The 16,443-nt window shown below is 38.6% G+C and overlaps 1 protein-coding gene across 3 annotated transcripts in view; it reads left to right on the forward strand.

Moving 5' to 3' along the window:
* Positions 1-8,513, forward strand: part of MAPK10 (mitogen-activated protein kinase 10) — a 95,588-nt gene extending 87,075 nt beyond the window's left edge. For 2 of the 3 annotated variants that reach the window (XM_007420706.3, XM_007420707.3), the window contains exons 10-12: positions 1,528-1,591; positions 2,753-2,830; positions 7,608-8,513. In XM_007420706.3, the coding sequence (XP_007420768.1) occupies positions 1,528-1,591; positions 2,753-2,830; positions 7,608-7,750 (285 nt within the window). In that variant the 3' untranslated portion in view covers positions 7,751-8,513. The remainder of the gene's footprint in view (positions 1-1,527; positions 1,592-2,752; positions 2,831-7,607) is intronic. The other variant, XM_025166884.2, reaches the window with a different exon arrangement.
* The last annotated feature ends 7,930 nt before the right edge of the window (positions 8,514-16,443 follow it).

The raw sequence follows: 16,443 nt of genomic DNA on the forward strand, positions 1-16,443 counted from the left end.
AAAGATCAGATATGACCTCCTTAGAAAATCTATATATGTCTCTTATGGCTTCTGTTCATTGCTTTGACAAACATATAACATAAACTTGATCTCTGTTTACAACAAATAACTTGGAAAGAGCCTCAAAAACATGTCTACTTATTTTGTGAAACAACTATCCAGAAATTTCACAACACATTTCCCCTATGCTCTCTGTATTTATAAATGGACAATGTTATAGATGTCTTTTTTTTTCAGATTAAAAGTATATAAAATTTTATTACCCATTTGCATGGACATGTTTCTAGACTGAATTAGACTTTGCAGTGTTGGGACAATCTTTGTCAAATTGCAGGTGAAGGGAACTGGTCAAGCTGGAAGTCAACACTGTCTCAAGGCTTTTCCTTTCTGTTTCCTTGGCAACAGTAACCATGGTTACCAGCGTCTGTTTGAAGATGTCAGGGGCAAGCAAGTTCAACAGCAGCAACCGAGCGCAGGAATTAATATAATGATTTTATAGTGCATTCTTTTAGTAGCAAAAACGTTTGTTTGGAACCAATTTGATTTTAAAAGGCAGAAGATGAAATTAGAGAAGATCATGTTTTTGAATGAAAAATACAAACTAGCAGAGAATTGAATTTCTGGCTATGGATGAGCTGATTGAGCTATTTGATTGCCAGTGATAACTCATGATTAAACCCCTAGTTGATGAAGACTGCAGGGGATAGACTTCTCCATCTTTTATCTGTGCAATCTCCGTGTGCTTAAAGGTACTGCATTTTTAACAGCCCTGTCACAGCCTACGAAAATTGCTTCAGAAGCTAGAGTGTAGCTCAGACTAAGTTGCTTTTGCTTCTCCTCCTCCTTTCTGAGAAAGGTTGTTCCTGAGGAAAAAAAGGCCACAGTGATCTTCAGCATTTTCCTTTGCTTTACGTTCTTTCTCTTGGATGAACAATTTAGTGTCTCAGCTGATGTGATCTAAACTTAGTTCAGTCCAGCTTCCTCCTTTTCCAACCATTAGCTCAAAAGCTAGAGTGGGGCTGTCTAATGAAGCAAATGCCCACATTGTTTTTTGTGGGATTTCACCTCTCTTTCTGTCTGGCTCTTCCATTCTACCTCCCTCTCCTACTGCCCTGTGAGTTTCACTCTCTGCTTTCTCCCTCAGTAGCAAATGCTAGCAGTAGGTCTGGCAGAGCATTGGAGCATTCAGCTGTCAGACTTCACAGGATCGACCCCAAGTTTTCATCTCTCTGAGCCAAGATTGTATGCTCAATTCTTTAGATGAGCAAGAGAGCTTCACAAAACCATGAGTAGCTGAAAAGGGGGTTCTCCAGCTAGGCTTTCAAGGGCTGGGCTAGATCTGGTCTGCCAGCCCCTTCCAGCTATCTTGGGTCAAGACATGGAGCACGCCTTGCTCATGTCTGCTGACTTTTTCACTTCCTAACGATTTTGGCATTTAAATTATCTGAGCTCAATGCTTAGGCTTAATTTCATTTTATATTCCCAATTTAATTTATTTGTTTACCTCTCTCTGTTTTTAATTCACAGCCACCTCCACAGATCTATGACAAGCAGTTGGATGAAAGAGAACACACAATTGAAGAGTGGAAAGGTAATCTTTATCTATACAAGGTATAGGACCTGATTCTGCACTTGATATGTGCCCTTAACCATCTGCCTCCCCACTTTCGGTCATCTCCAGCCTTTCGTCTGCAATCCATGGGGATTGCTTATGCACTCAGAACATGCTCAGTAATTCTTGAGAAGTTTGGGGATCTTCCTTTGCTTGTTTTGTTTCCTCCACAAAACGTTTTGTACTTCTGAAAAACTCTGTGGTTTTTCCAAACTTACTAATATGCTGATATCTTCTTCTGACTCGATGTTGCCAATTGACAGAATAAGGATATACATCCCCTTTGAATCTCAAAAATAATGAAATGATAATGGAGAGTGCATCAGGTTTTTATCCTTGGTTTTTATGGCCTCTTCTATTTTCATTTTGAAAATTTTGGAAGATATGATGAGTTGGCTTAATATAAACAGAAAAATCATGTGGTCACAGGAAAGCTGTAATGCTGTAATCAGGGCCAGCCCAACTATTGGGCATAGTGATAACAGATTCAGGCAGCAGATGCTGAGGGATGGTAGTAGTAGCTCCCCACTAAATTTTTTATTACTATTCCCTTACTGCTATAGTTACTACAGGACAGAATTGTGTTCACTATGTAGCCTGTACTTGACTCCTAAACTGTTTTCAGATGCACTATACTATCCAATAGCTAGTGCTGAATTACAGTCCACCTGCTGATCTTATTGGCTTCTGCCTGTGGAATAGTAATGGGAGTTTTATGCCTCAGCTTGTCAAATTTCTTAGGCTAGGCCTTTTTACAATATTTCTAGAGATATTGATGATTTCCTCAACAGATCTAATAAACAAGCCATCAGTCTGTGACAATCAAAGCCAAGGATACCAAAAATAGATTTAGGTTCATCAGAGGCACTTTTCAAGAAGCTGGTAGTGCACAAGGATCACTTTTAAGGAACTGAGGCTGGATAGGTTTTGCAAGCCAGAAGACAGGTAGTTTCACTATTCTTCCAGGCAGCTGACTTGATACAAGAGGAAAAGTAGGACAGACATTAGCTAGGAAAAACATACATGGCTAATTATTTTTGAAGCCTGGTTTAGAAGGTTTTTATTCACAATGTTTAAGAGTGGTTTTAAATAATATGGGGAGGAAAATATCTTTATAACAAGCTCCTTTGTCTCTTGCAGAATTAATCTACAAGGAAGTAATGAATTCTGAAGAAAAGACTAAAAATGGTGTAGTAAAAGGACAGCCTTCTCCCTCAGGTACTCAGTCCTAGTGAATGACAGTATTGTATTTGGTTACAGATCCAGACTTTAAAAAGGGTTCTTTCTTCATCTGCATCTAGAAATAGTGTTTAGAAGCAGTAGATTTTCATTGATTTGAAGCTCGGAAGTATTTCAAATAAATGTATAGCCTTCTCCAACTTGGTCCTTTTTAAATATATAGGCCATGCAGATCTGCTTGGTCCATAACTACAGAATTCCCAGCTAGTAGACTGAGAAGTTGTAGGATTTTGGCACCAGATTAGGGAAGGCTAAGATAGAGCATTGTAAGAAGGTAAGCTATATTAACTGAACTCAGTTAAAAAAAAATGTATTAGCTTCTAGCTAATCCACTTATCTAGAAATAAACCCTACTGAATTAAATGGGGCTTACTTCTGAATGACAATATATCAGCCTGCACTGAATTGCTTTCAGAATTTTAAATGAATGAATGAACCTAGCTTTCCATGTCATATATTAATTGCAGTGTTCAGTGAAACATTTGGTTGGTGTAGTCAGCTCCTTAGCCATCATTAAGGGATCTACTGATGGGCTCATGGTATCCTATGTCTATTCCCACAGTTGGCTTTTCAGTTCAAGTGCAGATTTACCATACGCTTTCCTCTGCTGCCTGTTATTATGTCAGGAATTATTTCTGTGTTGTTCTTGGTGATTAATGCCAGGTCTACTCCAGATAATATTCAACTTACAAGCTATGTATGTGGCCTGCCAGGAGTTTGTTACATCACTTTTTTTTTTTCCTGTCTGCTAGGAGTATCAGAACTGGTGTGTGTGTCTCTGTGTTATAAAGGAACAGGAAGGTCATAGCCCATGATTGATGTTTAGATTCCAAGATCACTTTTAACCATTGTTTACTAAGCAGTTGAATATCTTGTGTTCACTTCATAGTTAAAATAAAATGATGGCCAACTTGAGAAGGGAAAAAGGGAAAAATAATGCAGACTTGTTGGCTGTCCTATTAGAATATATGGTGCTTCTACCTGCTTCCTCTGGACATAAAGGAGGTGTGTATGTCGTGTGCAAACAACAATCCTTGTAAGCAATGGATATCTGCATCCATTTCCCTTCAAACATGTAAGACCTAAAACAATCCATATACATTTTGAGAAGGGATGTTGCCTTTTCATGAAGGTTCCTTTGTGCATCATTACTGACATGCTTCTCTACTATGGTCCAAATAAATAACTAAGCTGTCTAGCTGTGAGTAATTTCTTCTCCTTTTCGGTGTGTGATTCATCTCCAGCTTGTAAAGCTTTATTTGGCTTAGGATTCTGGCCCTTTTCTTAAGCAAAATCTATGATGATAAGTTATTCCTCTTTGGATGGTTGTTCATTGACTTTGTGCTCATGAGCAGATGCTTCAAGTGCTGTAAACCAGAGATGGTTAATATATATTGAATAAGGAGGGCTGCAAACTTCAGATCTTCCATGGGGCCACAGCAGGTTTGTTGACCTCATAAGAAGGATCAGGGTTGGATTTTTTGGCCTGTTTTTATATTTCTGAGGAGGCTTAAATGTAGGAATGGAAGACAAAGAGCTTGGAAACAAACTACTTCCATTTCAATCTTTAAAACCTTCCCAACATGCAAAAAAGAAAGAAAAGAAGTTGTGCCAAAGCAATAATTTTTGTTGCCGAAGTGGTTGAATTTCAGTCATATGATTTGGGGCTAATTTTCAGGATTTTTGATGGGGGAGGATTAGGGTGGTGCCACTGGTACCTCTTTGACTTCAGATTGCAGTAGTGCTGGAGAACTACATGAGCTCCAGTGTTAGCTTGAATTCCAGTCCAAATTTGCCATTCTGTTCATAGTCTCCAAGGGGACTCATTTCCTTACCCCATTTTACTGCTAGTCATATTTACACTTCTGGATGTTTTCCACATGTGTTTCTTTGGTTCTTCCTATTTAGAAGGTAGCAGAGGAGTCAGGATTTCTTCCTTGTTTCCACCTCACTCCACTGATCTCAGGATAACATCACAGGCCAACAACTGGCCACAAGGGAGGTAAAGCAGAAGGGACAGATTTTCCCAAAGCATTTTTTTCAGTCATCCCCACCATGGAGAGTGAATGCAAAACTAGCATCAATATTCTTTTTTCTTTGCCCCACTAACCTCCCTGCACTATGTTGTGGCTCAGTGCAGAAAAGCCAAAAGGAATTGCATGGATTAGCACAAGTCTTTCAGTACCATACATTTGTTTCAGTTATGTCAGAAAGGCCATTCAACAGGTTCTTGCAGAGTTGAAAGTGAGGGACAGAATACGCAGATTTGATTTAAGAGCTTCCTGAGCTATTGCCCAGCACCATCATTCTTGAAGATGGAGTGGGTGTCAGAATAAATCATTGTTCATGGGCAAATTTGTCATATAGAGCACTGCCTCTTAGGTGATTTATGAGGAACAATAATAGGATGTGCTTGTAGGGAGAAATAATATAGAAGGACTAATTAAGCTCAGCTTTCACTTAAAATGGAGCATCACCCTTATTCCAAATTACTGTTGGTGGCTGACAGAGAACATTTTATTTCCCCCCTTCCTGGTGAACAGAGAACTGTTGTTTTAAACACACCTCACTGATTTCCTTGCAATTACATATTTTAATTTCATAGAATTAGGTTGTATCATTTTTCTTTTTATCAGGAATGGTAAAATGAACTGTTGTATAAAACAGTAATTCTCCAGGTTCTATCTTGGGGGAATTGTGTGTGCAGAGAGAATTTATCAACTGAAAACCCAAGGTCATGCAATATAACTAATTAAAAATAATATAAAAGGACAATGAGGGAGGGAGGGAGGGAGGGAAGGAAAGGCCTATTTCTTTATTATAACTTAAGGAGCAGCCTGCTAATACAACTTTTCAGCCCCAGCCTGCAGTAATTCATGGCAGCCAATCAGAGGCCATTTATATATTTATTAGATGTATGTGTTGCCTGACTGTAAGTGACTCTGGAGGGCTGGTGTGGGTCTTCCGGGCTGTGTGGCCGTGTTCTGGAAGTTTTGTTTCCTAACGTTTCGCCAGCACCTGTGACCGGCATCTTCAGAGTGCAGGAGCACAGACAGGAGCAGTTCTCTCTGTGCCCAGGATGAGGGGACCCTTTTGTGGGTATTTATAGAGATCTGAGGGAGGGGATTGGGGGTGTGTGGGGGGGTTGGGTTACTGAGTGGCTGCTTGTTTTGGTGTCAGCATCTGTGTGTATCTTCCTGGGGATTAGGCAGGGTTTTTTCTTCTATTGAATTGTTAACGAACTCAGCTCAACCACCAGGACATGTGAACAGTTCACACAATGAACTTGCTAATCACCCCCAGCAGCCCCTCGTTAACGATTCAATAGAAGAAAAAACCCTGCTTAATCCCCAGGAAGATACACACAGATGCTGACACCAAAACAAGCAGCCACTCAGTAACCCAACCCCCCCCACACACCCCCAATCCCCCCTTTCCCCCCCCTCAGTTCTCTATAAATACCCACAAAAGGGCCACATCACCCTGGGCACAGAGAGAACTGCTCCTGTCTGTGCTCCTGCACTCTGAAGATGCCGGTCACAGGTGCTGGCGAAACGTTAGGAAACAAAACTTCCAGAACACGGCCACACAGCCCGGAAGACCCACACCAGCCATCGTATGCCGGCCATGAAAGCCTTCGACAATACATTGACTCTGGAGGGTTGCAATTTGTTAAAAACATTAAAACAAATTAAAATTAAAGAACAACACAAAACAAATACCTTTAACACCGTCAAACAACAACAGCTGCCTATCCCGGGTCCTTGGGAAGGACTCAATAGGTGAATAAAAATGCCAAATCCATCTGGCTGACTGTGCAACCAACCATAATAGTAATAAGTGCATATCTGTCATTTCTCAAGGATGGCAGAAAACACAGGACTGAACAACTGAAAGGCACATGGATTATTTTTAAGGAGTTTATGATTGTACTGGAAAACCAGAGTCATACAAAACGTTTTCTGTTTATAGGATATTGATGAAATCCAGTAAGGGATGCAGATACGTACATCTATAAGCATATCAAATATCACAGTGTCTTAGATGGGAAATATATTAGTTACATTAATCAATTACATTAATTAATGCAACTAATATGTTTAATTACATATTAATTAATTGCAACTAATTTCATGGATCATGGTAGAGAATCTCCCCACCCCACTCCACCCCCACAGATATTCTTTTGGGAATTGCATTCCTCTAGCCTTGTGGTAGATGATGCTGTGGGCAAAATTAGCAAGCGGACACCTTTCCTTCATGATGACTTTTTAAAAAAATTCCCTAACCTATCTTTCCCAAGTAGCTTTCCTTCTCATCCCCACCAGCCCCACCACCATGTAATCAGCTGCCAGAAGTCTGACAATTTGCAGAGGGCTTGAAAATTAGGTGAAGGACTCCTACTTGTCCTCCTCTCTCTGACTATCGAAGTAACTTTTTTTCTATTGAGGACCATGTACCAACAATAATTAGGGATGGGGAAAGCAGTGGTTGAAGACAGGGCCCATCCTTTCTCTTCTTTGTCTTCCAACTTACAGTCTTTCAGGGGATTCCTGGAAGGACTAGACATTGGGCATTGTAACTGGCCATTTTTGTTTAGCATAGAGCATCTGAGAAGCATTAGAAACGATCTTCCTCCATTCACAAATGCTTGGATTTTGGCTGAGAACTGGGAGGTGCATGCATTTATTCTGGTCTCTCGGGTGGTCTCTTGCTTTCAGGTTGAATCACGTTGGTGTTCATTTTCTTAGCACAGGTGCAGCAGTGAACAGCAGCGAAAGCCTCCCTCCCTCCTCATCTGTCAATGACATTTCCTCCATGTCCACAGACCAGACCCTGGCATCGGACACTGACAGCAGTTTGGAAGCTTCTGCAGGACCCCTTGGTTGTTGCAGGTGACTAGCCGCCTGCCTGCGAAACCCGACGTTCTTCAGAAGATGATGCAGTTTGTAGGGAGACAAATCTATGGTGATTAGGAAAGAATTTGATGATGGCAAGGAAGAGAAAGAGAAAGAGAGAGAAAAAAAAAATCAAAATACGCAAATACACATAATGATTAAGCAAACAAAAAGTCCCTTTCAGCCTGCTTCTCCTAAAAAGAGTAATGTAAATGCAGCTAAGCTCAAGTGTATATTTAACTTATAGTTGCTCTGCTTTGGTCTTCTTCCAACGATGCTTACTGCATAAAAGAGAGAGAGAAAAGAGAAAAAAATAGAAAGAAAAGAGAGAGAGAGAGAGAGGAGAGAGGAAAAAAAGTTTAAGAAGAGCTTTTTTTCATTAAAAATGGCAAAATTTAATGGTTGTAAAATCAGCGATCTGCAACTGTCCTTTTTTATATTGGCATGACAAGGTGGACAGTCCCCTCCCTTTCTGTGTATACATGTGCGCTTATTTAACCGCTCTCTGTTTCTGTTTTGGGTAGATAAACAGAGGGCTGCACATGTATCTTGGTGTACATACATGCAAATATGCATTTGAAGATACAGTATATATGCAGCTGTGTGTATGCATAGACCTAAGAAGCAGGAGTCCTTATGTCTACATGCAGCCTGCAGTGGAGAACAACCTCCTGTTGTTGTTGTGTGTTTTTTTTAATGGAATTTTCATCTGTAATATAATCTCAGTGTACAGTACAGCCTGTTTAGTTGTTCCATGGGTTGGTTTAAATTATCTTATGGCTAAAATCCTACACAGCTCCCTTCTGAGTTGGTATGTGTGGGGTTAAGCTGTGAATTGTGTAGAATCAGAATCCAGCTGAAGTTTTCTCAGAATTTTGATGATATAGCATCTTAAATTTCAGTGTTGTTTTAACAGCAACTTTTTTTGGAGGAAAAATATAGGACAGTGGCTCAACCAATTAGTTATTTGTACCCATGGCCATATGAATTGGTTTTTAGAATATATATGGAAGTAGCATGTTTTTCTATGGACGCTGTTAGAAAAGGAGCCCATTTCTGTCATATTGTTCATGTGAACTTTCTGGAAGCTCTTTGTTGGCTCCTGTGGCTCTTCTGAATTAATTAATAACCACCACAACAACCCCATCAGGAGACTTGTCTATCGAAAGTGACCATCCATCAGTTTTATTGAAAGGTGTTGTATAAATTAGACAAGTATTAACAAGTGTGGATAACCAGTCTGTAACCTCAGTCACATCCCTGGACTTATATCTTGGAGAAAAGTAGCATACTTCTGCCCCGATTTGGCCTTGGGAAGCTAAAATCCACCAGGCAGAAAATGTTACAAGATTCTTCTTTGCAGAATTTAGGGCAGACCATAAAAAGAACTATCAGGCTCCTAGATCAAGACAGGTGGGGTGATTTGATAGGCAAATATGAACCTTGGTTTTATTTCTTGGATCAAAATAGAGGACTACAACATCACAGTCTGGAAGATTTTCACTAGGGAGATACAAACATTTGTCAGGGCAATGAAAGGCACTTATTGGTGGCTGTATCTTGAACATGTGCGGTATTCACTGTAGGCAGAAACATAAATGGAGTTCAATAGTAAAAAGATAACATTGTAGGTCTATTTCTTCATAGCAATTTAGCAAGTCTGGGGCAAGTCAGTCAGTGTGTTTGAGGCTGTGAATGACTTCTTAATTTTGTTTAAAACTTCTCTTATATAAACGTGTTGTGTATCTAGCTACTTTGAGCTTTCATTTTTCCCTACTTCTACCTTTTAGTTCAGACAAACAATCTAAGCCAGAATCAAAATACTTCAAAGCATGCTCATGATATCAGTAACTTTAGCAGCTAGTGTTGTAAGATATATTACTTGAGCAAGAAGGTAAGACAAAATTTGTCTGCCCTATGTGGGACAATGTCCAAACATGCCATCTGAGGGCTCAGGGAATACAGGAGCAAGTGTTCCTGAGTGATGAAGAAGCTCCAAAGGACTCCATCCATTTCCTTCTATGCACACATTCTATATAGCTCTTTCCTTGTTCTCAGTCAGACTAATGGTATGCTATAGCTGGTCATGATGAGCAATGTCATGACCTGGCTTTTTTCAAAACCCAGGTGCTAAGTTTATTGACACCTAAATGGATGGTAGGATTGTAGTCTAACTTTTAAAGAAAATCTGAGATGACATTTATTTTCCCTAAATGAATCTAGAAATTAATGCTATGGATTAACCTGCATGGATCAGCCATTAAGCCACGTGCAGAATGGCAGAAAATATTAACATTCATAATGTTCCATTTTTGTTCATGAGTGACTCAACCTTCTTACGTATCCAAGTGGTCAGAGCAATTTTGTTCAATTACCCAGATGGCAGTGATACTGGGATGATTCATTCCAGAGACTAAACCGAATAGGAAAGTCCAATATTAAAGTTCCTGCTCCAAGGTCACAGTCAGGGATTCAACTCTGGAGGATGAAATTCAACCAATTGTATGGCCCTTGAAAATACTGCCCCAAGGTATCAGGTACTGTCATCGTTGAATGATGTGAATCAAAACAAAATTAACTTGCTATTTAATTTCAGTGAAGACAGATAAAAAGTATGCACAATTAATACAGAACTATAAGTCACCCTGGCTAAGTATGTTTAAGCCTATTAATATCACACTGGTCTGAATTCCATATAATACTTCTAGAAGTATCTCTAATCACATAATGTAGTTTCAGTTGCTAACTAAAGAAGTGAGGGAGTAGATTTTTCTTTGAAGAAAAAGAACTAGAAAGTTTAGTTTGTGCAGTATGTATAACAGCAATAAGCAATAGGTTACTACTGCAAATATATATATATAGATACATATATATGTATATATATAGCAATATAGGGGACAATCTATAAGCACCACTATAAGTAACAGCCACGTAAGTGGTATGTGCACAGGAATCACACACAACTTTCATTCAAATGAAAGTCACAAAGCAACGGTGCTTAATTTATTGCCCCAGTATTCTTTTAAAAGCCATGAAATGATGTTATCTCATGTGGCACTGTAACTTTAACCCAGCCTGGAAGAAATCCCAAAACATAAGAAATGGTACTACTTACAAGAGGCACAGTAGTGCGTTTGGGGATGCCATAAAGGCAATAACCGAGAAATGATGTTCTAAGCAATAATGGTATTTGCTTGGTGTGTATTTTCTTTCTTGATATCATGGGCAATTAAAAACCACTTCCTGCTGTCCACCATTTTGGTGCTGATATAACGAAAAGCTGGAAGTTGTTTGGAATCGCACATCATCATAAGATGTGCTTGTTAATTACTGCAAGAAATCACAATCAACCACTAAGCAACTGGGTTTACAGAAGATAGTAAATCACTCAGGACAGTGAAATGCCAAGCAGCCTTTATGAAAAAATTTTAAAAATTTCTCTCCAGACTGGATATGGCAGATGAGATTTCACAAAAGCACAAGGTGAGGATGTTAGGACCAAATCTAATCAGTGCATTAATTATCCACAATTGCTTAAGAAAAATATCCATGGAACCTAGAAAACAGTCATTACAAATTATTAAGAAAAAGATTCAAAATCAAGCAACTGGTGTCATAAGCCTGTTGCATCATCTGTTGTCCACCCATCACTTAAAAGTACTGGATGCCATTCTGGCCAACTCATTTCAGAAAGGATATAATCAAAATATAGAAAAGAATAAGAGTTCTAAAATGATTTGAGGCAATCAAGTTTTTTTTTCTTCTGAAGACACGTTCATGAACTGTGGAGCTATTGTTAGATTCACAAAGTATGAAAAAAGAGAAAGGGAGGAAAGAAGGATGATATTAAACAGGTTAATGCTCAGAATTATCTACAGAAATAATTGCAGTGATTATAAATAAAGGGAAAATAAGCATTTAACCATGCATCCCATGATTAAGATGAAAATCATTGTTGCAGAATGGCTCAAGGTCAATTCAGAAGGATGATTCATTGAAGGTCAGCTACCTTCTTGGTGTTTCAGATGTTCCAACAACATTAGACCAGAAGATTATCAAGACAGGAATATGTAGGAATTTATTTATGTATTTATTTATTTATCGGTAAACCAGGTTTGTTCATCCCTTTTGTGAAGACAACTTTGCACAAGTCAAGTAAATTTCAGTGTGTCCCACATATTGTCAGCTTCAAAAAAGAATGCTGGAACTTACCCTGCCATCTTTGCTGAACCTGAACTAAATACATTTCCAAAATCACATCAAAAGAGGTGTACAGCAATGTCAATAACCAGTTGAATGAAAATTGGGCGGCAGATGGGAATGGAAGCACGTGCAAGGCTGCTTGTGTCCACAAAGTCCTTGAGTTAGAAGCTAAGTTCTGATATGAAGTGCTTCATTTTATTGTACCTACCCTCAGAATGAGACTGATATGAAGGATAATCTCCAACTGACAACATCTGTGTTTAAGGTTTGATAGTATAATCCAGAACCCTTTTATATCCTGCTGGTTAGAGGATGAGTAATACCCAGTTTGACCACAGTACATATAGAAGGGATGTAGAAATTGAATAGATCACAAACAAAGTAATAATTTGCACTTCAGTGCCCTACTTAAAAGGACTAATGAAATTGCAGTGTTCATGAGAAGAAATACCACAGTCCTTGCCTTGAATTTTGTGCCCAGTTCTTGGATGCCCAATTAAAAAGGATATTAATAAACTAGAAAGTTTATAGTGATGTAGCTTCCAGATACCACATCCTAGAAGGAAAGATTGAAGAGTTGTGTATGCTTAGTCCAGACAAAAGAGTATGAAGAAGCAATGTAATAGCCATATTCAAAAGGGTTTTCACAAAGATGAAGGGACAAATTGGCTTTCTATCATCCCAAAACAGGGATTAGTTATTTCTGTCAGCTTGAAGCCACATCAGGTTTTGTACAGTATGTCAAAGGCTGCAATTTGAAAGTACAAAGGATCCAAAGTGGGTCAGATGTGGGGTGGGGTAGTGTGGGGTAAGGTAGGGGTTTTAAGAGTTAAATAGGTTTCCCCAAACTCTTCCCTTCAAAAAAAAAAAAAGGCAAAAGACTTGGACTCTGCATGAGCTGAGCACCCCCCCCCCCAAAAAAAAGATGCTTCAGAAAGGTCAGAAATGGCACTGTTTTTGCACCCCAGCTCTAGAGTTTAGTACCAAAGGAGCAGTTTCAAATTACAAGAAAAGAAGAGTTGCTTCTAATGGTCTAAGTTGCTTGACAGTGGAGTTAATCTGAAGGTGCTGGGTTCTCCTTTGCTAAAGACTTTTTAGTAGGGACTGGATGGCCACCAATCAAGAATGCTCTAGTTGTGGAATTACTGCTGCAGAGATGACTGCATGGATAAGACCATTGAGGCACCTTTTAGTGCTAAGATTCTTTGAATCAATGAAGTAGCAAATAATTGAACTTACGATAATTTTACTCTGGAAAGAGATCAACTCTCACAGCATCTCATATCAGGGAGACTGCAACTAGAAACAAGGTTATATGATGTGAAAAAGAGAATATCCAGATACAATGATGCCTGAAACAGCAAGGTCTTTTAAGTGATTCATTTTCTTAGGCTTTCTTAATGTCTGTGCTTGCTGTCTTATTTTGCTCTAAGATTTGATCTAAGGCATGGCACAGTGGCCGGGATGTGGTTCACAACTGCCAAATTAGATATTCAAGGGCTGTGCAATCTGGCCAGCTCCAAAAGCATTTGATTAGTCTTATATTTATTCTTCTTTTTTTATCCCCCTCAGAATTCTCAGGGTTTTTTAACTTTTATCCAAGTAGGTAGTTCTAAACTTAAACTGAATTTCATTTTAGCTCTACTCCTCTCTGCAAAACATTTGGGTTGGTTTTACTAAAATGGATCCAGCTCTGGGTTTTTAGATTTAAAACAGTGTGCTTGTCCAAGAATCTGATATAAGTTCAAGAGGGCATTTTGTGTTTGAATTCACCAATCTAAACACAACAGAGGATGAGCTGATGGATCTATGAGCTCAGAAGTTCTTTCTCTTGGCCAACACTGGATTGTCACAAAATCCCCTGAGTATTTTTAATATGGTATGAGTTTTGCAGGGAAGTGTACTGCATTCATTGGTCAATGAGAAAGCAAGTTCGGGTTACTAAATGAGCTAGTGTTCTAAAGAATAGTTGATTGATTGATTGATTATGTGCCATCATTTTTGACTCTTAGTTACTACAGTACAAATGCCATTTTAAGGTTTCATTCTCTGCTACTTGCAAAACTTTCAAAAAAGATAAGCCCAGTTGCTTTTTCATTTCCTACAGGTCAGTCAATTATTTGGATGAAATGGACAGTACCCTTCCACCCAAACCCACCATAACAATATTCAACTAGGTTCTGTAGTATGTTTATGATGCAGGTCATAAAAGTATACAACTATAGGCAGGATCTTTACAGACCCCTTATATTATAGCATGGCTAGACAATCAGTGATTTGCCCAAACGTATATTAAAGGAACTTTCATCCCAAGTCCTTTCGTTGCTGAGAGCCATCCCATTTGAATTTCAGTCCGCCATGCAGCTGTGAAAGATACACAACCCCTCTAGGAGGTGGAAATGAAGAAATATAACCTTCAGCTCTTGAGAAATACTCTGTAAAGATAAGAATTCTGGTAGGTTCTTCTGAGCATTTTTAAAGAGATACTTGTTTTTCTTCTTTAAATACTTGTTCAAAGGAATAATAAATAAATACTTCTGTCTCACGGTGCAGATAGGTTCATATCTGTATGAACTTCAGATTGCAGGTGGGGCTGACATAACTTCACTATAATTTTTTTTTTAATCTCTATACAGAAAAAAACAATGTAATATTGTTCTGCTAAGATTTGAGAATCCCCAATTTCCTCTCAGCCATCAAGGTCACTAAGAAAATTAGTCAATTATTTCCTCCTCCTCCTCCTCCTCTTCTTCCTCCTCCTCCTCCTCCCTCCCTCCCTCCCTCCCTCCCTCCCTCCCTTCCTTCCTTCCTTCGATCTACCTCACAGGGTTAAGCCTCAGAGCAAAGGTGAGATATAAGTATAATGAGCCATGTAAAATTTTCTCTGAACTTTATTTTTAATTTTCTATAATAGGGAATTTTATAAATTGCTTAGTCTATAGTTTGTCAGCTTCCGTTTTAGTTATGCTTAGGGTTTTGTTTTGTTTTGTTTTGTTTTGCTTTGCTTTTTGGTGCCTTGAATCAGTTTTTGATTCCTGGCAACTGCCTGGAGGAGTCCCTGCAGTTTTCTTGGCAAGGTTTTCTGGAAGTGGTTTGCCCTTGCCTCCTCCCTAGGTCTGAGATAGAGTGGTCACCCAGTTGGGGTGCTTAGGGTAGACTTTTGAAATCAATGGGATAACAAAATAGGCTGATGCTAGCCCCATCATATCAAGGAATATACTGTAGATATGATTAAATCTGAATCTAGCCTATTTGAGTCCAGGACAACAATTTAAAGGATTTCCCCACTTCCATCTGGTCAGAACTCTGCAGATGTGGCAGTTGAAGCTTTCCTCACTTTTTCAAAAACACAGCAAGACTACTTGCATTTGTTAAGATGTGGTCTTCCACTTTACTTCCATAAAGTAATCTCAAAGTTCTGTTGTCTATCAAATCTGCCTTAAATGGTTATATAGCACGTAGACAAGATGTAAGCCAAGGAGATCTCTTAGAATGAGCTTTTCTGGGGAAAACAGGCAATTTGCTATTTGCTTGTACTTAGTTGTTTACCTGCATTGTTTTTAAAACCAATTTTTGCTAGACCTGTGCAAATGTTTGCTAGGTTGGGAGTTTGCTAAATTTAATCTGAATTTATCTTTTTAAAATGGAAACAATTTGTTGTAACCTAGAATTGGTTTGTGATTCAAATAATGGGGTAGGGAGAGACTGTCCACTTGAATTATTCTATATAAATATAAGATTGTATGTATGTGTGTGTGTGTGTGTGTGTGTGAAAGGACTTGTTAATTCTTTTACTGATCAGTGAAAAAAATAGCCTTGTTCATAAGATATAATAGACCTGATTTTGTTACAAAATGTTTGCTTGGGTTATGGGCTGTATCTTAATTAAAGTTCATTTCTGTTTAGTCCCAATGGAAATGGAGTCTCCAATCAATTGCCCATCTAACTGGGAATGTTTCTCTAAAGTGAAGAGCTCTGGGGAGGTTTAAAATTGAAGTTTAAGGTTATGCTTTAGAAAGAATTTAAACTGAAAAAAATGATTTAATTATATAAATCTATAATGCTTGATGATGTCAAGCACTTTTATATGTGCAGAACGCTTTTTAAAATTAATTTGAAATCGCCATGAATTTTTGGATCAATTGTTTATCATTCTACAGTGAAGAACCAGAATAGCTTTCCTACTGATTCATGTAGGTGAGGTTATCATTATCTAAGTCTAACTTTAACGTGCTTTATTTTTTAAAATGCCAGTAAGCAAACGGAGGGGACAGCAGGGAATTGACACTTTCAGTTGAGGACTTTCTGGCAGAATTGAGATTAGGCTTTGTCTCCAATTATTTATTGAGAATGGTACAAAAGGAATAATGATTACGTAGCTTTATTTCCAGGGGACAATTTTTCTTTGAAAAGAAAGGGGGGAAATGGTGACACACACGTACACACACCCAGCAGCTTTGTATCTTATCCTGGTGAAAATCTTTTTGAAAT

Source organism: Python bivittatus, unplaced genomic scaffold (assembly GCF_059951505.1).
Source record: "Python bivittatus isolate LINGU-HERP-01145 unplaced genomic scaffold, Pbiv_v1 ctg000070_np1212, whole genome shotgun sequence".
Classification (NCBI taxonomy): Eukaryota; Metazoa; Chordata; class Lepidosauria; order Squamata; family Pythonidae; genus Python; species Python bivittatus.